Source organism: Bradysia coprophila, unplaced genomic scaffold (assembly GCF_014529535.1).
Source record: "Bradysia coprophila strain Holo2 unplaced genomic scaffold, BU_Bcop_v1 contig_350, whole genome shotgun sequence".
Classification (NCBI taxonomy): domain Eukaryota; kingdom Metazoa; phylum Arthropoda; class Insecta; order Diptera; family Sciaridae; genus Bradysia; species Bradysia coprophila.
This window is the reverse complement of record NW_023503608.1, coordinates 440,810-461,881: the sequence shown is the minus strand read 5'-3', so window position 1 is coordinate 461,881 and position 21,072 is coordinate 440,810. Positions and strand designations below refer to the sequence as shown.

The window sequence follows — 21,072 nt, the reverse complement described above, 5'->3', positions numbered from 1 at the left end:
AAAAGCTGCCATGGGCAAGTAGGGTATCGTTGGAAAGCTTATGTCATGTATTAATGGGAAAAGAGGGAATAAATTCATTTTTGGTCTCATATATACAAAAAAATTCTAATTGGATTTTCGACAAATATCGGTGAACTTTGAAGGGTGTTTGGGCGCTTCAAAGGAAACTGAAGAGCAGAAATAATGATTGCCTATAATCTACACTCTCATACCTTCCTAATGGTACCCAACATGCATTGGTTGAATTGACAAAAGTATGCTTTCGATGCATGAATGTGGTACATATACACTCTACTCAAAAATTTCAATACTAAAAACCTTTGTTTTTTGATGCAAACGCAAGAGGTATAAAAACATTTTTTGGCCACAAGTAATGTGTTTGTGTCCTATGGATGCCGCAACTATGAGCTTTAGAATGTACACATTGATTTTCAGACTTTCGGATACTATGTGCTGTAAATGATTTAGCTAAATCGGTATCATTTCCACGTTACAGCACACGGAAAATCCAGTTGTGATGCAGCTGCAGGTATTTGCAAACACAACGGCCGGCAAGCAAGCATCTATTCTTTCACACAAGTGCTGAAATTGGCTTTTTCGCAACAAGTGACGAAAAGAAGAACTTTCCGTTGCTTTTATTGTGAAAAATGTTGTATACAACTCGATGATAAATGCTTTTTTAAAAAGGCATTTATCACTCAGGTGCATAAATAACTATTAAAATTCTGCGTCTGTATTGCGCCGAAAAATCATCCTACAAACTTTCTCGTCAAAAGCGACATCATAACATGGATTGTGAGGGCATTCATTGCAATACTTTTTCTGTTGACATTTTCTATTGTGATTTTTGATAAACTGGTCACTCTATAACGTGTTTCCGTTGTGTTAGCACATATTCTGAATAAGTTTCTCAATATGGCACGCATCACAGAGGTTCAAATAACAAATTTCGATAACATTGAAAAGACAGCTGTTTTCAAAGAATTTGTTCAACAAAACATTTTGGCTGGACTGTTCGTAACGGGTAAGTTTTTTTTAAAGATAAATTTGAAGAGATTTCTGAAATAAATTTGGATAAGGTAAGCGAGGTAGTAGCTGACCGGCTAAGCAATTTTTCAACTTTGGTCATCAGTATCTCAGGATAATTTCGGTGAAGCTAAGTTTTTCCTTCGTCAGAATTTAATTTGATCTGTTCCCATTCCGTAGAATATCAGAAATATTGACAATTAATTCATTTTTATTGTAAAAAACTGATTTTACTGAAGCACTATTTTTGATGCAGTAGCTGACCACTAAAAAACGGATGTTTTTATACCTGACCAGTCTTGTTGCAGTAGTTGACCGCTACAAAATTAAGACATTTTTCACATTTTTCGCTAACCAATTTCAATGATAAAAACTCATAAAAACACAAAATATCAACGAATTTTAATCACATCATTTTGTACACAACAATGCACATGAAGGTGAATTTGTCACATGAAGAAAAATGTACGGAATTTGGTGCGGTCAACTACACAAACATGGCATATTTTTGATGCAATGTTTTGACCACCATGTAATTAATCAAATATTAACTTTTAGACGCTAGTTATGTTAATAATATTAATTGTCGAACTATTTACTACCTAAAAACACCAAAACTTTGTCCATTAATAATTCTTTTGTCAATAAAAACCTTAAATTAGACCACACCGATCTTACGATTTTCTTAAGAAATGTGCAACTTTGTACTGAGATGGTGCAATGGTTTCATTTTATGGTTTTATCAAATAAGTAAACATAGTAATCGAATTATTTTCATGAAAAAATTAATCTTTAGGCTCTAAAGATTAATTAGAACGTTAATTTGCGTATTTTCATTTGTAATTATTTTCCAAAACTGATAAATAATGTAGCTGGTCAGGTACACCTGCACGGTCAGCTATACCCTCGCTTACCTTATAACGTGACCAAAATCGATCACCGAACAAGAAAACAAAGTAAATTCATCAATGAGCCACTGCCGTCGATATAGGAAATTGTTCTTTTACTAAGCAACGTGTTTTGTTCTGTTATTTCAGCGAAGAAAAGTGTCGCTAAAGCAATCTTCTTTGGACTAGGCGCTACGACTGAACAACTTTCAGTTACTCATTATGAGGATCTCAAACATACTTCTGCCTATACTACGTATGTAGTGCTCACATTGAAATACAATGAGAAGGATTACATCTTTGAACGAAAGCTATTGAACCAAAACGAACAATACTTTGTGTACAATACTATGTCCGTTGACGAAGAAGCATATCAGGCCAAGTTAAAAATGCTTGACTTTGATATGGGTAAGCAGATGCTGTTCTGCGACAGTTCAAACGGCCTTTGCAATATGCTAGCGTCACGACCACTCGGTAAGCGTTGCTACTTATAGACTTATGAATGAACAGGTTCAAGAAAGAGTGCTTTTCACCGACAGATTTGATGAGTACTATCACCGGTTTGAAAAAACAAACTAATGCTGCGGTTAAGCACTTTCGTGCAATCAACGGATTGAAGAAGAATGTGGATACTTGCAAAAAGTATGCCAGTCGATTGATCAATGGCACAAACAATCTGAATGAGGCATTACCAGAATTTCAAGAGTCACACGTAAGCTCTGCGATTAATTATGTGCGAACGAATTTTCTGTTAACAAAGCATCATTCTAGGCTGCCGAATTTGCTGCGTACACAATGTCAAACTTGAAACGTGAAGAAGCAGAAAGAGTAGCAAGGAAAACCGAATTGGCGACAGTGCAAGATCAGTTAGATGCATTGAGCGGTGTCATTCATAACTTCAAGGCGACCATTGAACGAGAAAGCGAACTTCGCAATCGAAAAGTCAGAGATAATCAGGCTATGCTTGAGGTGAGTGTAACATTGCATTGTCTTATGGCAAAGAATTTTAATATTCCATCAGTGTTTCGTGAACTAAACGTTCAAGTTCTATAAACCTTTTTCAACCGGCAAGGGTATCGCAATATATTATTTTACGTCTGCTACTCTTCTTATGTGTTTGATGCAGAATCTTTTACTTCATTAGTCTTGACAGAAATTTCAACTTAGCAACGTCCATTTTCGACGTTGTTTCCGATGACAGATCGATAGCTAGCCGTTAAGTCGCATTCATTTTTAGTAGGGACGTTTACTCGTCAAAGTCTTAGTCCGCCCATTCTGGCAGATACGATTGCACCTTTCCCTTTTTGATTAACTTTTCTTATTAGGGCGCCTTTCTATAGACAGTTAGTCCCTGCCTTGAGCTCATTCTATTACTACTTGCAACCAAACCAATCTGTACCGTTTTTAATTTAACAGCAACTTGAGCAATCACAAGTCGCGCCTCAGGACGTAAAAGATAATAAATTGATACTGAGCATACGTAAGATGATTCTTGAACGTTCGTTGGTGCAAGGACAGGAGCGTTTCAAAATGGCTAACAGGCTATTAACAGAGCTCGAGGTAAAAACCAGAAATTCTTTTGATTGAAATGAAAAAAAATCTGTTCTTTTGGCAGCGACTTAAAAGCGAATCCGAATCGAATATAACATTCATGAAGGGTGCATCTGGAACATACTGGAAAAGTAGAATGATACCAAGAGCGGGTTTGCTTAAACTCTATCCCATGTTCCACGGCAGCGAGGAATTGGATATGGACAAAATTGAACTACAATTAATACTGAAAAAGGGAGAGTTGACAAAGATGAAGAACGAGCACGAAATTTTTAATTTTTTCGAACAAGTTTTACCGCAGCGCAAAATGAAGGAAATGGCAGAACCGAAAAGCATTGAAGAAATACTTGCCAAGTGCAATGCGGCGGTAAGAAACATTTTTCATCCGAAGGCGTACATGCCATCGAACGACGAACTGAAGTTGAAGAAGCTACGTTCGTTGATTCCTCAAAACAAAGGTTTCTTGTTAAATGGAACATTACGTGCGATTGATGAACAGCACCAGGCTTTCATCGATACAATTTTGGAGGATTATTCGTCTGTGATCGTATTGTTCAAAGACACGACTGTATCCATGGATGATACTTTAAAAAAGGAGTACGCGGAATGGTATCCGAATGTGACATTTTTGGTGCTCAGTGAGTTACCAGAACCGAAAAGCAGAGTAGGGTATGTGGCACCACAGGACCATTGGTTGAACTACTGTACATTCACTCACAAACATATCGATGATAACAACCGTCGCAAGCTGATGTTTTACTTGGGTAAACAGCTTGAGATCTACAGCGTCGAATCCGGTCACGAAGTCAAGGAAGCATTCCGACATGGAACAAAGAAATATGTAAGTCTCATACTCACCTGTTAGCCGAGTTAATAGTGGACACATTTCATTAAATTCGCACGACCTGAGCATGTAAAGTTTAATGGCGAAAAGAGTGAAACAGTCTCTGCCAAAACGCGAAAGCTTGACGTTTCCACTTTTCCTCGTAAGTAAAAAAATAATTAAATTCCTTATCGTTGCTAAAGGTTGCTTCATTGGATGGTCGGTACATGTACGCTCGTAACAGCTTTGGAATTGACATAATAAGATATATCAAACCTGGAAAGACACCGAAACGCATGGAATTCGGTGAGTCATGTCAACGCCTGGAAGATTCAATCCGTAAGCTCAGCGAATTTACGTTCACATTTATGGAAACAGATGTGAGTTAGAAGCTTAACCACCGATGAATAAGCAAAATACAAAATAATCGCAAATTGTAGAATGTACCACGTCAGCCACCAGTGTCCAACACCACCGCTCTCGAAGCAGAAGTGGATAAGCTCGAACAAGAGTTTGCTGAAAAACAGCAACACAAGAACGATCGAATGAAAGCTCTGCACCTTCTAATAAATGCACCGTACGAGGCACCGGACGTGCAAAATTATGCTGATGCTCTGGTAGCCGAACAACGCAGACTGGACCATATCAATGGACAAATAACTACAGGTATTCAAAGGTGAACATTTTGTGTTGTTTAAATTGTTCATTTTCCTTGTTAGCCCAAGATGAAATTACGCGGCTCACAACAGAAGCTACGTCTTTGTTAGCGAAAATAGATGGACTGAGAAAATACATCGAAGTGAAAGGAAAAATTGCTGTGAATGAACAGGATATTGGTAAACACAACAAAACGATCAAAGAGGTATGTAAGAATGAAATGACACGATAGGTAACTCGAAAAAAAAAACTTGAGTGTTTGTGTGAGGGTTATGCTGCGTTAGCAATGTCAACCAATTGTGAAAGTATCTGAAATTGAAAAAGTATTCCAAAGACACGCGAAAAAGCTGCCGAAGTTTTATCTATTATCTGGTTAACTGTTAAGAAAAGCAGCAGCACTTACTTGACCGAATGACTGTTCTATTTCGATTAGTTGATGAATTTGATTTAATCTTTCCTGTACCTCAAATCGATTTCTTATCTGTCCTAACTGACTCATAAAATCTTTGAAAAAAAAATTTGCAGAGCGAACAGCAAATGATACAGCTAAACATGAGAGTTGCGCAACTTCAATTGAAACATGAGAATTTGCTACAAACAGTAAAGTCACTCAAATACAAGACTATAAAAACGGTCCTACAAGCCCATCAGGCAAACATAGATTGGACTACTGTCGATTGCATCACGGAGCCACGGACACTTTGGCAAGACATACAAAATGGGATCTACATAGACCCGTAAGTCACTCTCAATGGTTCACATGGAATTTTATTTTCAAATTTTCTTCCGCTGAAATAGACTGGTGATGCAGATCAACTTCAGTGACATGAACGACACTTTCGATCCAGACGTTTTTTATGCGACAAGCGGATGGTATGCGGTAAGTACTACCAGCACTAAAGAATTTCTGTGTTTTTCACCATTTTCCATGTTTTACTTCTACAAAGGTACGAGATCTATGTCAAGAAAAGGCAACGGAAATGAATGTGATATATAGTGCCACTAAAGCAAAATTAGAAAATTCGGAAAGACGGTACAAGAACCTGCGATGCATCATCCTCAACAAATGCAAGCATGCTAGCATGCTAATCAACACAATATTGAATGATATTGGTAAAGAAATCCATCCGAACGACGACATTGTTTACGAGCTCAGTTTTGATTTTGACTTGGTTAACAATCACAATTCCGCGACATTTAAAATAAAAATCGACGGGGACTCCATTGCTTTCAAAGCGTTGAGTAAGGCGGATCGCTTACGAACATCTTGGCTGCTTTTCGCCGCTTTAAATGAGTATTCAAAGGCTCCATTGGCATTCATTGACTTGGAACAAATGGACGACGAGGCTGCAACATTGATTTATCCGATCATCCGTCGAATGTCAGAGAAATGTCAACTATTTATAGATGTGTCTTCAGCGCGTTACTGTCCCCTAGCAAACGTGCTTTACGGGTTCAACCCGAATGTGAGTTGTTGCGAAATCGTCTGATGGATTTCACATTCATTAAATTTCTTTCATAATTTTAGTATACAAATGATCGTCAACGATTTATGAAAGTTATACGACACGACAGCATTGAATGCGGAAATTCTGTGCGTGATGATGGACAGGTGCCGAAGTGGTTGAAGGAAAGGACGTCCAGTGTGATGGACACGTCAACAAAATTGAAGGGACCGTTGATGAACGTGATGAAAACGTCGCCAAACGTGATGGAAACGTCAACAAACGTGTTGGAACCGTTGGTCAACGTGATAAAAACGTCACCCAACGTAATGGAAACGTCGACGAACGCTAATTAATACATAAAGAATCGATAATTCGATTAACTTAAACTTGAAAACCTTTCTAAACTTTTTGTACGTACGACGTCGTAAGCTTTTAAATCTTAAGCGTAAATAAATGTTCTTTGTATAAACTTTAGGTGCAAGCAGTTCATTCACTTCAACTATAGAACCCACGCTACATGTCCGAATTAAGCTGCTTCTATTAAGTATCTAAGAAATTTAGGACCTTTGGCAGTCATTCTACCTCCACCCAAGTACAGATTATGCATGGGTTGCATTTTAGTTTATTATAGCAATTAATGCATTTCCCTCTCTTCACACACTTTTCTCAAGAAAATTCAATCAATTATTTTGTACGGCATAACGTTATTTTAGACGACTATACCGTATTACAATACAGGTCACTTTTAAGTATAAGTGATGTATAAATGTAGGCCACTTCACCACTGCTATAGGGTGAACGTACCAATCCTCGGACAAGAATGAGTCGTCGGACATATATTGGTCTTTCATTCATTAAAAAAAAGTTTATGAATAAACGAACAATAGGTGTCCAAGTTGCTCTTTCTTGTCCGAGGAATGGTACGATTACCCTTTACAGCGATAATAAAAAAACATTGACAACGAATTACGATCTGCTTGGTCACTGCTATGACCTGGCCGAATGTCAAACTTTGTATGGAGCGGAGGACATAGCGATTTCTAGGCATGTTCACTGAAAAATCGATGATAAAATTTCCAAATAATCGATACAATATCAATCGAATGTTTTATCGATAATCGGTAAATATCGACTGATAATCAATAAATATCGACTGATAATCGATAAGTCAGTCGATATTTACCGATTATCAGCCGATATTTATCGATTATCGATAAAACATTCGATTGATATTGATTTTTTGAAAAAATCGATAATCGATTCTAAGGAAATAATCGATATTTTATCAATCGAATGATTTATCGAACATGCCTAGCGATTTCATATAAACAAACTCAAACTCACCTTCATGGGTTTGTATGAACAGACCATACCTGATCTATGGTCTATACTTTCATTGCTGTCCTCAGGATTCGAAATTTTTTGATTTGATTTGGAAAAAATTGATCATCAACATTTGATGATTGATCCAAATTATGGGCGTGATGATCAACGCCAATTTCTTGATTTTCATTTGTTTTGTATTTTCTTGTTCATTTAAGCCGAGCCGAGTTCGAATATCAATTTAAAAAAAATCGAAAAAAAGTTCGAAATCATGATGATCACTCTAAAAAATCAAATTGATTTGATCATCACGCTTTTTTCTTTGATCATCAAATTGATTTGATTTCAGAAAATTTGATTTGATTTTTATTTTTGAACCTGGCTGTCCTTCACCTTAAGAATGTGGTTCCTTTTACGAGATTAATTTTTTCATTGTAATGAAAAGGAATCGACAATTACGTCGACCACTTTTAAAGATTGTTTGCGTTTTAAAAGTTTTCCAGATGACCATCGTTCTGACGTCAACTTTTTAACATCAAAAACTTATTGGGCGGCGTCATCGAGCCTTTTAGGTCATTTTTAATATGCATTTTCCCCAACATTTCATATAGGACAAGTGTATAATTCGGGAATCTATTACCTCATCGTTTTTGGTTGTCGTCGCTGTCGTTAACAGATGATTTAATGGTCTGTAAGATTGTAACATTTGAATCCAGAGTGCTAAAGTAATTTCTGCTTCCCACTCAACAGATGGCTGTTAAAGTGTCATCGCTGTCAAAAAGCAAGTGTTTCGGTTGTTTGGTTATGTTTACATTTTCTCTGAAACAGTTCAGAAACATAAACTATGAGCAAGTCGAATAGAAATTCCGGCTCGAAAAACCATCGAAAGAAGCAGAATCGAAGCAGACCTCATCGACACAATGAGCACAAAAGTTTAGCTGAAAGGGCATCGGATCTGGCCATATCATCGTCCGGATCTGATTCTTCATCACAGTCTGACGATGATGAACAAAGTGAAGGATCGCCACCACAATTCAAAATTGCAATGTGGGGTGAGAATAGAGCTAATTACTGGCTGTTTACATTCCAAATTAGCGCTCTGGTCATCTTCATTTTCGTTGAACAGATTTGAATCAATGCGATCCAAAGAAATGTTCCGGCAGAAAACTGGCACGATATGGACTGATAGACAATTTACGCTTGGGGCAACGTTTCCCTGGTCTGGTACTATCTCCAGTCGGTACGCATTGTGTCAGTCCAGCTGATCGGGACATCATTGAATCATTCGGTTTGGCTGTAGTGGATTGTTCATGGGCGAAATTGGATGAAACTCCTTTCGATCGAATGCGAAGTAATCATCCGAGGTAAGACACAGACTAAACAGCCAAACGTCAATCCGGAAATTCGTTTAACGGCAGATTTTCCAATTTTCAGATTGCTTCCGTTCTTAGTTGCAGCTAATCCGATAAATTATGGTCGACCTTGTAAGCTGAGTTGTGTGGAGGCTTTAGCTGCGGCAATGTACATCATTGGTGAGTGCATGACTAGTACAAGCATAAATTATGAGAAGTGAGATGCGAGTGATTGAGCGATCCAGCTATTAGTTGCTCCTTTAGTTTCGTACTGCTGGTAGCCTCGGGCGCAATCGTTCTTAACAATCTTAACAATTTTCATCGTCGGCTAATTTTTGAGGTTTTTCTACCCTAAAGTTTCAACAAGTTGCGCTCAATTACAATTCTAGAAAGAAATCTGGAAAATCACCTATTCACGTACACACACAGTCTCTCTTCTCTCTACTCTATTCAAATGGTTTTAATTTCCATCCCTTTTTTCTTGAAGGTTTGAAAGACGAGGCCAGATGGTACCTGAGCAAATTCTCTTGGGGACATTCGTTCATCGATCTAAACCAAGTGTTATTGGACAAATACGCTGCGTGCAAGGACAGTAAAGAAATACTGCAAGCTCAGGACGAATACATCAAAACCGAAGAGGAGGAGCGAATCAAACGACGAAACGAATCTTACTATCCCGAATCCAGTAGTTCATCGGATGAAAGTGAAGAGCCGACAGAGGACGATAATGGAGGTGCGTCGGCAGCGGTGTCGCAAAAAACGTAGTCCACAGTTTTTGGTTTTTGTACGGATTTTTATTGTAAAGTAAATTGGTTAAAGATGAAAATAAAATATTCCCCCGAAACGATTAATCCCAATTCGCACAAAAGTTTTAGTTTTTTCAAGTTTCTTTTTCATTTTTAGATCAAATTAGATTTTATAGCCGAAGCATATTGCTTCGTCGCTCTAATGAATATTATTCGTGAAAGCTGTAAATTGTTAGAAAATGTAGACGAGACACAATAAATTGGAACGAAATTTTTGTCTTTAATTCGTTCTGCGTCTCCGACTAATTGCCCTTAAAGGAGCGTCCTGGTAGCCCAGTCGAAAATAAAACGGTGTTTCGTTTCTTCTTTTTCGTTTTACCATCGCCAGATTGGAACATTTGTTTCTCCAATGCAACAGCTATAGCTGTACCGAAATCGGATCGAAATTCTGGCGGTGCAGCCATATCGTCATCATCGTCAATGTTATCATCGGACGCATTGTACGACGATCGCGTGGAAATTGTTTGCTTTCTGATAGCACCATCCGACGGTCCAGCTGAATTCCAAGATGGACTCGGTGTTGGATTGAGGGACGGCCACAATTCGATTTTTTTCGGTTGAGAAAGCATCTGAGTGGAAGATAAAGTTTTCTGTGAGAAAATGGAGGGCGAATCGAAGGGATCGATTGGTTAACCTTTGCAAATGATGTGCCAGATGTAGATGGCGATACTGACAAATCGCTGCTGCTAGATAATAGCTGCAACGGCGGATCGTCTCGGTCATTGAACAGTGGTGGATTGCCACCACAGGATGGAAATTGCCGATCAGAATTGACATCAATGTTGGCGGATCGAGATAAAATCTTTCCGATTTGACGTTCGTTGACTTCGTTGATTTTTACTTCGCGACGATTTTCGTCACGGGCACGGCGTTGACGCAATTTTTGCCGTTTTACAATTTCGTCTGTTAAAGGAATTCAAATTAGAAAAAAATCCTTTTCCGCAAGCACTTGACCGTCTGCTACTAACCTTTGAATACGCCCAGAACTTCTTCAGACACCAATTCACTTCCAAGCGATAATTCGGCTACTTCGAATTGGCTGGTCACAGGAAGATGTTGCAAGTATTTTAGACGTTTTCTCAGCTCTTCGGTCATTGAACAAACTTCCTTTTGCACAATTTTCCCGCCAATGACATGCGGAGCTCGATCCAAACTTCCGTACATCATTTGAAGCATTCGGACGTTGATTGAATGCAAATACAATGGTTGGCCGTCGCGCGATTGATAAAAGTAAAAGTAATTCGAATCGTTGAACACGGGAGTGATATCGAGGTCTTGTACGATCATGTTCGCCTCGTCTTCCGTAGTGCTATCAACTAGCTTATCAGCTGGTTCAACAATGGTTTCCTGAGTCGATTTGCAGTTGGCAGTGATAGGAACGAATGGGTCCGCATCGACGCTTAATTTCTCAAGTTTTGTATGAATATCGTCAGCTATGGCTGGTTCTTTCTGGATGACAATCTTCATCATGGCGACGGTGTTGGCTTCTCGCTCTTTCAATAATTCCAGTGCTTGTTGAACGAAAATGGATTCTGGACACTCCGGTCCATCGGTTTCGAGTTGGAAATTCAGCTCGTTTCGTTCACGTTCAATTATTCCCATGATCTGAAAGTGACACAAAGTTTGAATTTCTAAAATTGACTCAAAATGATCTGAACTCAACGGACAGAACATCATTGAAAAAGTAAAAAAAATCTCTTCGCCCATCACTCACTTCCTTTGGATCGGCCAACACCAATTTTGAGTGTAATATTTCATCGGCATCGCCAGAAATGTGAGGAAATCCGTCCGGTTTGACTTTGCCCACTTTGTTCACTTTGAGCGAACATTTTTCACGGCACATCAATTGCATGCTGACAAAATCGCCAACTTTAAAGTTCCGATATGGTTTTGATGTTGAACTGAAAAGACAATAAATTAGAAAATTCAAAGCTGCCAAACTGAAAATTCTGGAATCAAAACGTTCCACATCCTGTGTTTTCACCGTGAATTTGTACTACAACCCAAATAGACAAACTTTGATAATAACGATTAGCCCTCAATATCAAATTCGCTTACCGAAGTAACGGTTCTTACGTCCACACTGGGGTTTCTAGATTCCTCAAGAACGATTTCCCTTTAACAGGAACCGAGACGCTCGGTATCAAAAAAGCTCCTCGAAATAATGAATATTAAACTACCCGACTCCTGAGACAGATGTTTGGACACCAGTTAACCTAACACAGAGACTATATGACTCAGGCCATACACGTACATACCACTAAAGCCAAGGATTTTTCGTATGGATTCAGAAGTGACTCGAAGCCATAATTCATGGTTACCAGAACCTTGGAAGCTTCCAAGGAGAAAATAACGACCAGATGCCATCATTGGACACATTTTTCATCGACACGAATTCAACATTTTCACTTTCAATTCAGCCGTATAGCACACCAAGGTAATATTTATGGATAGAGTGTCTGTTATCAGTTGTAGTGTGTTAGGCAACGTATTTCAACAAAGAGAAATATTCTGTCCGTCATGCGGCATGATGTGTAGCGTCATATAGTAGCTAATAGAGTGCCACGGTAGAGTGTAGTTGTTCGTATGCAACACGAATTTAAAAACACGAAATTTTATGGGCACCACTCGGCTATCGAATAGAAATGTTTCCTGAGATATGTGTGAGTAACAGACGTTGCTGTTACTGACGTCAGATATTTGTTTTAAATGGAAAAGCAATTTTAAAATAAAAATTGACTTGTAACGCAATCAATCAATCCTACTTTGAAGTAGACCATACCATTAACTGCAGCCCATAATATCTACTTTACGTAAGACCCCTTTATAGTTGTAAGGGAAATGCTTACCTCTTCAAATCAGCTGCATGAATGGCTTCGTAGCAGATCGGACATTTCCTCCAAGTTTTATCGGATAGAGCCAAATAATGCAAAACGCATGGCCAGCAGTAGATATGCCTGAAACATCCATCGAATTAACATCTCGGTACGAACACCGATAAATCATCATCATTCCTTACCCACAACGAGTCATTTTGCCAGCGACCGGATGGAACAAACAAATTGGACATTGCGGCTCTTCGGAACTTTGAACATTCACCTGTTCGACGAATGACCAGTCAATCAAATGATCCGGACTGATCGAATGCGGCAGCAGGGCTGATTTGTCAATGTCCGAGCGGATGATGAATTGACAATTGGCCTGCAAAAATTGCTCCTTGTTATACTTGATGCGACGTCCCGGTTGGCGATGATAGCCGGTCCGTTGGAACACCGAATTCGATGCCGTTTCTCGTGGTGTATAATTGAAGTTTAGCAAATGGTTCAGATTTTGTTTTTTGCTTCCAGGCAAATACACAGAATTTAATTCCGCTTCGATGGGATCATCGGCGTCTAGTCGGGTGCTCGGCGTAAGTGCTGACGAACCAGCACTTCTCTGATATCCATTACCACGGCCGTTGGATGCACGTTTGTCGAAATTGTTTTTCGGTTGAGGTTTATGATTGTTGTTGCGAGGAGAATCACTACTAGATTGAGCAGTTGATTTTGGATCACGGCGACGACTATTACGCGGCCACTGTTTTCCAATAGATACATCTGAGAGAAAGAACAAAAAAAAAAAAATTCGGGACTTAGATAGGCGGTGCAACGAATTTAGGTCGAATCGATTCGAAATTACCTTGACCTTTCCTCTCAGTTAGCGAACCCTTTGCAGAGTTCTGATTCAAACGAATATTGTTTTTCTTGTCCATTATGGATGAATTGAATAAAATTAATTAAAATTGCTGATGTGATGGCACCAATTGGTGCACTATTTTGTTTATTGAAATGTTGTTGCGCTTGGTTCAAAACTCCTAATGGAGTAGCGGATTTCGAATTGAGTTTAGACATTTTATTTAGTTAGCCATGATTATACAATGCAATTAAGACAGAAGAATATTCAGATATTCTTCTCAATGTGACACAATTGGTTGTGTTTGACGTAAAAAAATGTCGAAAATATTTTTCGAGACGAGAAAAAAAGATGGTTCGCGATCGCTACGTTTCACGCTTTTGATTCGATTTTTTTTTCTTTTCTTTTGTTCGGTCTTTCCGGACGCACAAACCGCGATTCGTATTTTGGAGAATCGGATGGACAAATAAACTTTCGAAATGAAAAGAAAAGTTTTCGATGGCAAAACTTAAAAACGCTGAGTGCAGCGATAATCAAATTACGAACATTCACCAACAAGATTTGGAAAAAAAGTGACAAGAAACTACGAAAAAATTTACACTATACTCTATTTTTGTGGGACACTTACTGAGCTTTTGTTACGTTGGTGAACCTGACACTGATGGTATATTGAGCAGAGACATAAAAAACAAAATTATTGGGTGCTAGACTCATCGATTTTTTTTGTAATTTTATACAGTAGTATTATATACAGCCTTGGTTAAAAGAGAGTTCTCATTTTGACATATCACCCATGGAGCTCAGTTAAATAACTGGTTTTTTCCTCTATTTTTACGCTTTTTTAACACTATATTGACGAAAAAGAAGTTCGATGAGGCAATGAGAACTTTCCCAAGAACCAGGTACATTGAAGAATAAAAAAAATCGAGATGTAGGCTCTGCTTAAATGTCTATACAGTGTTAAAAGTGCGTAAAAGAGAGAAAAATGACCAGTTGCCTAACTGGTTTCGATGGGCGATACGTCAAAAATTGTATGTAAAAGTCCAGTTAACTTTGAACAAATCAGTTAATTTAACTGAGCTCGATGGGTGAACACTCTTTTTGACATTCTCTTTTAACACTATATAGACTGTTATGATGATAGAGAATTTATATGAAAATATGCAACAATGATAAATACCCCAAGGCAAGTTATAATAAACTGATTTTCGTGCCTCTCACTCGCATCGTGAGATGTTGAAAGAGAAGCAAATACTTTGACAAGTACCCCAAGGAAAGTTATACAGTGTTAAAAGAGCGTATAAGAGAGAAAAATGACCAGTTGCTTAACTGGTTTCGATGGGTGATTCGTCAAAAATCGACAGCGCCACCATTGGGTGATACGTAAAAAATCGACAGCGCCACCATGCCACCTCTCGAGTTTAACTCTATGAACAAACCAGTTAATGTAACTGAGCTCGATAGGTGAACTGAACACTCTTTTTGACATTCTCTTTTAACACTATATAATTAACCAGTCTTCGGTTTTCTCGCTCTGATTATAATTGTTGATTTGGACGTGTGGCCCGAGATCAGTTAAATTCAACTGATCAAAAAGTGTTTAAAAAAAAAATGTTGTTGTCAATATCACTGTCACATCTCTGCCAAGAGAACTCGTTAGATGTCGGTACCTTACTTTCCTCTTTCATAGCAAAATGTCAAATATTTTTCATAATCTACATCAACACACTATTTTGAAATCCAAACTTGTAAATTCTTAAAAATGTCTGTGAAAGCTGAAGTTTTAGAAAGATCGGAGGAGCAAACTACAGCTCCAACCGAAGAATATGTAAATGAAAATAAATGGACGGTATGTCATTCTCTGTTTTTCTTGTAAATCAACAAAAACCACAAAGGTGGTGATTTAACTTTTCTAATATGAATTGTAATTAGTCTCAGAACTTTTTATCCTTCCAAACGACAGGGCGATGGGCCTGATTTTTTACCTATCGTCTTTGAAAAGATGCACAGGGTTTTTAAAGGGTAATGTGGGTAATAGATTAGTTTTGATTTCGCTTCCAGTCAAATTTTATTCAAACGACAAGTGTGTATTAGGGTGGGTCAGAAGTCTCAGAAATCGATAATTTTAAAGCGGTTTCTAAGACTTTTGACCCCCGCTAGTGTGTATCTCTTACTCGGAGAACAAATCCCTGAAATCTTCATCGCTTATGTAGGCTTAGGCTATATTTGCATTATAACATAACTGATGAATAGCCAGCCGTTTCTAAAAGAATAACAAAAGACGATCTTTGAAAGCTGTTTCCTTTAAATGTATCGCATCATTTATCTCTCCGCATTGTACTTATCATCATGTTGTTATGTTTCCAGATACGACCTTGTTTTTTGTACAAAGAGGAATACAATGACTGTAAAAGCATCAAAGGTCGATTCCATCAATATTTCATTCATGGAGAGGCCATAGATTGTCTGCAATGGAAACGCGACTACGACAATTGCAGTCGCTATGAGGAAAAGAAAGATCTAAAAGCGGCACAGGCAGTGATCCATAGTGAAGAGGATCGACGACGAACAAGACTAAAAGGTAGAGTATGCACTCTGTGGTTATCACAGATATTGTTGGTATTATTATCAAAATTTCTTCAACATCTAGCGCATTTTAACAATGATATTTGGCCGAAACGCAAGGCACCTCCACCGAATTGGGAAAGGGAGCTACCGGAATGGCTACAAAAACGGAATGAAAACACTTTATTGGATGTGAAGTCGCGTCAGGAGAAAGGTGAAGACATTCAGCTGATTGGTGAACGGTATCTGTGTACGATAATGTGACCGATAAAAGTTAAGACAGAGTGAAACTAGTAAAATTTAGATTTTTGAAAGCGAATGTCGGTTTTTCATTAATTTCAATGTAAGAGGCACTTCTCCAGAACCACCCAAAACTTTATAAATTCCAACTCTGATGACTAAAGTGGGTACGAATAGAATGCAAGACCCGAGACATTGAGTAGAAAATCTAGGTTTCAAGATGACATTGAGGACAAGCAGGAAAACGAAACGTGCACAGGAACTAATATTTGAAACGCCAAAGAATGTTAAGCTGGTTCTTGATCACTTTACCATTATCTAAGATGGTAATAAGAGGTAAAAACTATATAACTCGAATCTTATGTTTTATTGAATTATTATGGTGGACTTACAAATGGAAACAAAGGTGAACGTCGAGATACTAATCGGTTGCACTCAATTCAATCAAAGCAAAGGAACGACGACCAGCCGCAGTTCAACAACGAACGGCACAATTTGAATTGAATCATCTTTGAGGATATCAACTTCGCGAAACTGTCGTTCCGATTCTATACCAAAAGTGATGGCACCACGCTCACTTAACTCGAGCTCAAGACATCCGCGTCCTCCGCCTCGTAACTTGAGAACCAAATGAATCGTCGAATCCATTTGAACGCCGTAGTCACGTAAAGTGCTGCCGTGTTCATGTTCGAGCTGCATCCCGGCGAGTATTAATAATAACCTGACCTGACCTTAGGCAAGTTTTTAGGTTACCTAAATTTTTATATTTTCCATTTATATTTCGAATTAAAATTTATCTCAAGTCTAGTCAGGTCAATGGTAAATCTGGTCGAGTTAAGGAATCTTTTCAGGTCAACTGTTTCAGGTTCCGGTCAGATCAAAATCGACCCGTTCCGAGTCTAAGTCAGACGGTAAAATGGGATTAGGGAAGGGAAACCGGTAAATACATTACCGGTAATACCGGGATCCCGAATACCGGTTTTACTAGTTTGAATACCGGTTTCTACAGAAATAGAAAAAGGTGTCGAAATTAATGCAACTTTCTTTAAAAAAATATCAATAAACTAGATAGACAGATGAAAGCGAATAACTTTACCTTTCAAACTTGCTAGAAGTATAACATTATTTCAACCCTTTGCTTCTTTCAAATTAAGACACACAAAATCTTGGGATGTCTAAGAATTTGCGTTCTGATCATGTAGATTTCAACCTAAAATACTTCGTCTTATAAATTCTAGACTGAAAGGAAGTGATCCCTAGATATTTGTTAATGATGTAATTGATTCTCATGATAAACGGTCTAAGAGACATACTTTTATCGTGCCGTCATTTACAAAATGTAAATCTATTTCTCACTTTCACTAAAATTTCCCTGCTTGTTATTTGCACTATTTCCAGTTCACAGTTTCTATCACCCCTTGACAAAACTTTACGAAGCATTTCAGAACAAATGTAGACGAATTATAGTATATTACTTCCGAGGTTCCAAGTTGTGTATTTGATAAGTGGGGCTAACAACTTGGAACCTCGTAAGTATAATGCTTTACGTGATTAGGCAATGAAAATGAAACATGCCGTAACACGTAAAATACAGAAAATAAAAATCTTGTTCCGGAGTGGCAAACATAAAAAGAATGTATCGGCTAGTGAGTAATGTCTGGTTTTCTATACATGATCACATCGAAGCCAGAAGAAATTCCGGTGGAAGATTGAAACAGTTCTGGGTATAGGGAAAGACCGATCGGTTCTTTTTATCCACAAGTATTAAAGCATACTAAGAATTTTGTCCCGCATATGGAATGTTTGTAAGCAATAATGGAGTCTTTCGGAAAAGTCAACACTATTGATTTTATACCAAGCGTCTATCAAGCAGTGATACAAAATGGAACTATGTCTGATACAGGTCTTTTTTCATTGAAAATTACATGAGATATTCTCTCGTTTATTTTTTGTAAGAAGAAAATGAGGACCTAGACCCAACAGAAGATATTATATAGAGGGATTCTTTTGAAAAACAGCCTACCGAAATCGGACGCATTTTCCAGTGGACTTTTTTATATGTACCTAGAAAGGACTTCGACCCTAGAACCCAAAACCACTTTCAAAAAAATTCTTCGAAGCTTTTGTGGCTAGTGCGAGGTGAACAAAAAACGCACTTTTCTTACCAATATTTCTCCAGTTACACGAGCCGTACATGGTGGTGTGGGGTATCATTTGAAAGGTAATTTTATGTGCTTTTGGGCCAAATAGGGTCTTATGGGGGTTTGAAAGCATCTACGATGAAATATGAGAAGTTGAAATGTTTAAGTGCCCATATTTCATCGCATATGCATCCAAACCCCATAAGACCCTATTTGGCCCAAAAGCACATAAAATTACCTTTCAAATGATACCCCACACCACCATGTACGGCTCGTGTAACTAGAGAAATATTGGTAGGAAAAGTGCAAGTTTTCTTTTGAAAACTTCAACTGCACATATTTCAGTGTGGATTAATTTTAGAACCAATGAGTCTCTATTCGGCTCAATAGTACATGTGATTACCTTAGTAAAGACACCCCACACGACCATGTACGGCTCGTGTACCCGGAGAAATTTTGGTAAGAAAAGTGCAAGTTTTCGGTTTTTGATCACCTTCCACCAGTCACAAAAGCTTCGAAGAATTTTTTTGAAAGTGGTTTTGGGTTCTAAGGTTGCGAAGTCCTTTCTAGGCACATATAAAAAAGTCCACTGGAAAATGCGTCCGATTTCGGTAGGCTGTTTTTCAAAAGAATCCCTCATAATGAATTTATTCCCTCTCTGTATTTATAGAAAGTGTCCTAATGAAGTAATGAAATCCATTTTCAAACTAAACGAAGTATTCAAAATAGTAATCTGCATGAATAGTTATTTACGTCACAAGGACCTTTCACTTTCGCATGACGTATGAAGTTTTTCATGCTTGTTATGAGAGCCGAAAGTAAAAAAATGTCAATTTGAATTTCGGTTCCCATAACAAGCATGAAAAACTGTTTCAAATGATTCTACACATTAATTTCTTCGATTATTTTTGGCATTTAACGAGAAATAAAAATTCGATGAAATACCGGTAATACCGGTATTACAGGGTCCGGTATCACCAAAAACCGAAAGACTTCCGGTTTCCTTTCCCTAAATGGGATACGATCAGTAGATTTCGATAGGATTTTTTTAAAGAGAAAATCTTGGAGCTCGTATGGAAGTAAAGAAACGAAGGCAAATTTGGTATATGTACAAAGATACATTTATTTTCTTAAGTTTTTTTTTGTTCGTCGATAAATTTTTCTTAATATTTTATTTACAAATGTAATTTCCATCTTCTTTTTTTACAATATTTAAATAGAAAACAAAATTTAACATTTTCTTCCGACTTTTTCGTCAAATATTTTGCAAACGCGCCAGTAACTTTTTAATTTTTCTTATTTTGTTCAATCCTTTCTTCATTCGTTCAATTGAAATCTATTTTCGTTCCAAAATAGTCTGAGCCTGATTTACTAAATCAAAATAAAATTCATTTCTTGTCTATAGATAAATACCGTCTCATCCATTTACTGAAGAATTCCAATTTCGATATAATGTATTTAGTGTTCGAGTGTAAGACAGTCAGGAATATTATATTTATTACATCGAAAGATTCCTACTTTGTTTCAAAGTGAATACAATCTATACGTTCGTATATTTTGCTAGACTGTTGATATTATCACAGAATATCTCCATCGCTGTTGATGGTAGAATAAAAATAGTATTGGGCCCCAATCTTGAATCTTAAAACCGAGAGAGAAACTGACCGAAATCAATGAATTCATATGGAAAGTGTATAGAGGGGGAATTCCTTTAAAGTGAATTTATACTCACTAATAGCCCCAAAAAATACGAATAGGTTCGACTCAAAGTTTCCAAACGGACATGCATTATGTAGATTCATATCCGTGACTTTGATCTTTGAGCTGAGGCTATTTTTCGGAATACGACGCAGGATATGTAGCGAGTGAAAGTATAGTTGGCTAAATTTAGTGGCATAGTTTTGTATGCATGCAGATAGGTATGTGTAGAAGAGCTGGTTCCAAAAAATAAATATTGGCATGGAGAGCAAATTTTTTGTGTTGTTTAGGTTTGTTTGTTAATTTATATATCGTTGGTTGTGCAAAAAATGTTTCCTTGTTAAATTCTTAAAGACTATGGACGAATTTTCAATTTACATTTTCGGGACGTGCTGTGTGCAAATTCGTAAATCAATTTTTTATTTGCTTTTTAGGATTTTGTTTTTCTTTTTCGTTCTGCTTCACATTTAGTGTATATTATAGATTGTAAAATGATAAAAGCTTTGCGGTTGGTTAGTTTCCATCTTCTTCTTACTTCTTTTTCCTTCATTTTTTTTGGACAGACAAGTGAGTACTTTGAATAAATTTAAGTAAAATTTGATTTTTTTCTATTTTAATTACAGTAAATTCTACTAGTCATTATAGAGGGAAAAACAAAGAAAATTATTTATTGAGGCAACGCTAAGTTTTTCTTTATGTTTCCAAGAGAGTTTTCTTATTTCCTTTTGATTTACACTACAAATAGTTCAATTTTCTATGGATCCAAATTCAGGAAATGAATTTCATTTCTGAACATCTTCGCCGCATTCACTAAATACAATTTTGACTTTTCTACTTTTCTATTTAAATTTTTGTTTTGTTTAAACTTTCGACTGGTTGGGAT

General features: G+C 37.5%; 4 protein-coding genes across 4 annotated transcripts; 3 read left to right on the top strand and 1 right to left on the bottom strand.

Moving 5' to 3' along the window:
• Nucleotides 1–852: 852 nt before the first annotated feature.
• LOC119079925 lies at nucleotides 853–6,855 on the top strand. The gene is made up of 13 exons (XM_037188024.1): nucleotides 853–1,024; nucleotides 2,064–2,387; nucleotides 2,453–2,625; nucleotides 2,685–2,882; nucleotides 3,330–3,473; nucleotides 3,529–4,305; nucleotides 4,491–4,667; nucleotides 4,728–4,953; nucleotides 5,007–5,149; nucleotides 5,470–5,681; nucleotides 5,743–5,824; nucleotides 5,892–6,410; nucleotides 6,473–6,855. Exons 1-13 carry the CDS (start codon nucleotides 916–918, stop codon nucleotides 6,743–6,745), a joined length of 3,357 nt encoding a protein of 1,118 aa, XP_037043919.1. The 5' UTR covers nucleotides 853–915; the 3' UTR covers nucleotides 6,746–6,855.
• Nucleotides 6,856–8,492: 1,637 nt separating this feature from the next.
• LOC119079922 (18S rRNA aminocarboxypropyltransferase) lies at nucleotides 8,493–9,924 on the top strand. The gene is made up of 4 exons (XM_037188021.1): nucleotides 8,493–8,767; nucleotides 8,842–9,079; nucleotides 9,150–9,247; nucleotides 9,555–9,924. Exons 1-4 carry the CDS (start codon nucleotides 8,560–8,562, stop codon nucleotides 9,830–9,832), a joined length of 822 nt encoding a protein of 273 aa, XP_037043916.1. The 5' UTR covers nucleotides 8,493–8,559; the 3' UTR covers nucleotides 9,833–9,924.
• On the bottom strand, nucleotides 9,847–14,215 carry LOC119079920 (RING finger protein 10). The gene is made up of 7 exons (XM_037188015.1): nucleotides 13,552–14,215; nucleotides 12,893–13,469; nucleotides 12,723–12,830; nucleotides 11,588–11,774; nucleotides 10,842–11,478; nucleotides 10,508–10,776; nucleotides 9,847–10,442 (listed from the first exon to the last, which is right to left on the bottom strand). Exons 1-7 carry the CDS (start codon nucleotides 13,622–13,624, stop codon nucleotides 10,116–10,118), a joined length of 2,178 nt encoding a protein of 725 aa, XP_037043910.1. The 5' UTR covers nucleotides 13,625–14,215; the 3' UTR covers nucleotides 9,847–10,115.
• Nucleotides 14,216–15,231: 1,016 nt separating this feature from the next.
• Nucleotides 15,232–16,429, top strand: LOC119079923 (UPF0545 protein C22orf39 homolog). Its single transcript, XM_037188022.1, has 3 exons — nucleotides 15,232–15,394; nucleotides 15,913–16,126; nucleotides 16,196–16,429. The coding sequence occupies exons 1-3, from the start codon at nucleotides 15,308–15,310 to the stop codon at nucleotides 16,372–16,374; spliced, it is 480 nt and encodes a 159-aa protein (XP_037043917.1). The 5' UTR covers nucleotides 15,232–15,307; the 3' UTR covers nucleotides 16,375–16,429.
• The last annotated feature ends 4,643 nt before the right edge of the window (nucleotides 16,430–21,072 follow it).

Coding starts and splice junctions, on each gene's coding strand:
- LOC119079925 (XM_037188024.1), top strand. CDS start 916: ATGGCACGCATCACAGAGGTTCAAATAACAAATTTCGATAACATTGAA. Junction 3,474..3,528: donor GGCTATTAACAGAGCTCGAG/GTAAAAACCAGA, acceptor TTCTTTTGGCAG/CGACTTAAAAGCGAATCCGA. Junction 4,668..4,727: donor TCACATTTATGGAAACAGAT/GTGAGTTAGAAG, acceptor CGCAAATTGTAG/AATGTACCACGTCAGCCACC.
- LOC119079922 (XM_037188021.1), top strand. CDS start 8,560: ATGAGCAAGTCGAATAGAAATTCCGGCTCGAAAAACCATCGAAAGAAG. Junction 8,768..8,841: donor ATTCAAAATTGCAATGTGGG/GTGAGAATAGAG, acceptor TTCGTTGAACAG/ATTTGAATCAATGCGATCCA. Junction 9,248..9,554: donor TGCGGCAATGTACATCATTG/GTGAGTGCATGA, acceptor TTTTTCTTGAAG/GTTTGAAAGACGAGGCCAGA.
- LOC119079923 (XM_037188022.1), top strand. CDS start 15,308: ATGTCTGTGAAAGCTGAAGTTTTAGAAAGATCGGAGGAGCAAACTACA. Junction 15,395..15,912: donor TAAATGAAAATAAATGGACG/GTATGTCATTCT, acceptor TTATGTTTCCAG/ATACGACCTTGTTTTTTGTA. Junction 16,127..16,195: donor ACGACGAACAAGACTAAAAG/GTAGAGTATGCA, acceptor TTCAACATCTAG/CGCATTTTAACAATGATATT.
- LOC119079920 (XM_037188015.1), bottom strand. CDS start 13,624: ATGGACAAGAAAAACAATATTCGTTTGAATCAGAACTCTGCAAAGGGT. Junction 11,479..11,587: donor TGTTGGCCGATCCAAAGGAA/GTGAGTGATGGG, acceptor TGTCACTTTCAG/ATCATGGGAATAATTGAACG. Junction 10,777..10,841: donor AGTTCTGGGCGTATTCAAAG/GTTAGTAGCAGA, acceptor TTCCTTTAACAG/ACGAAATTGTAAAACGGCAA.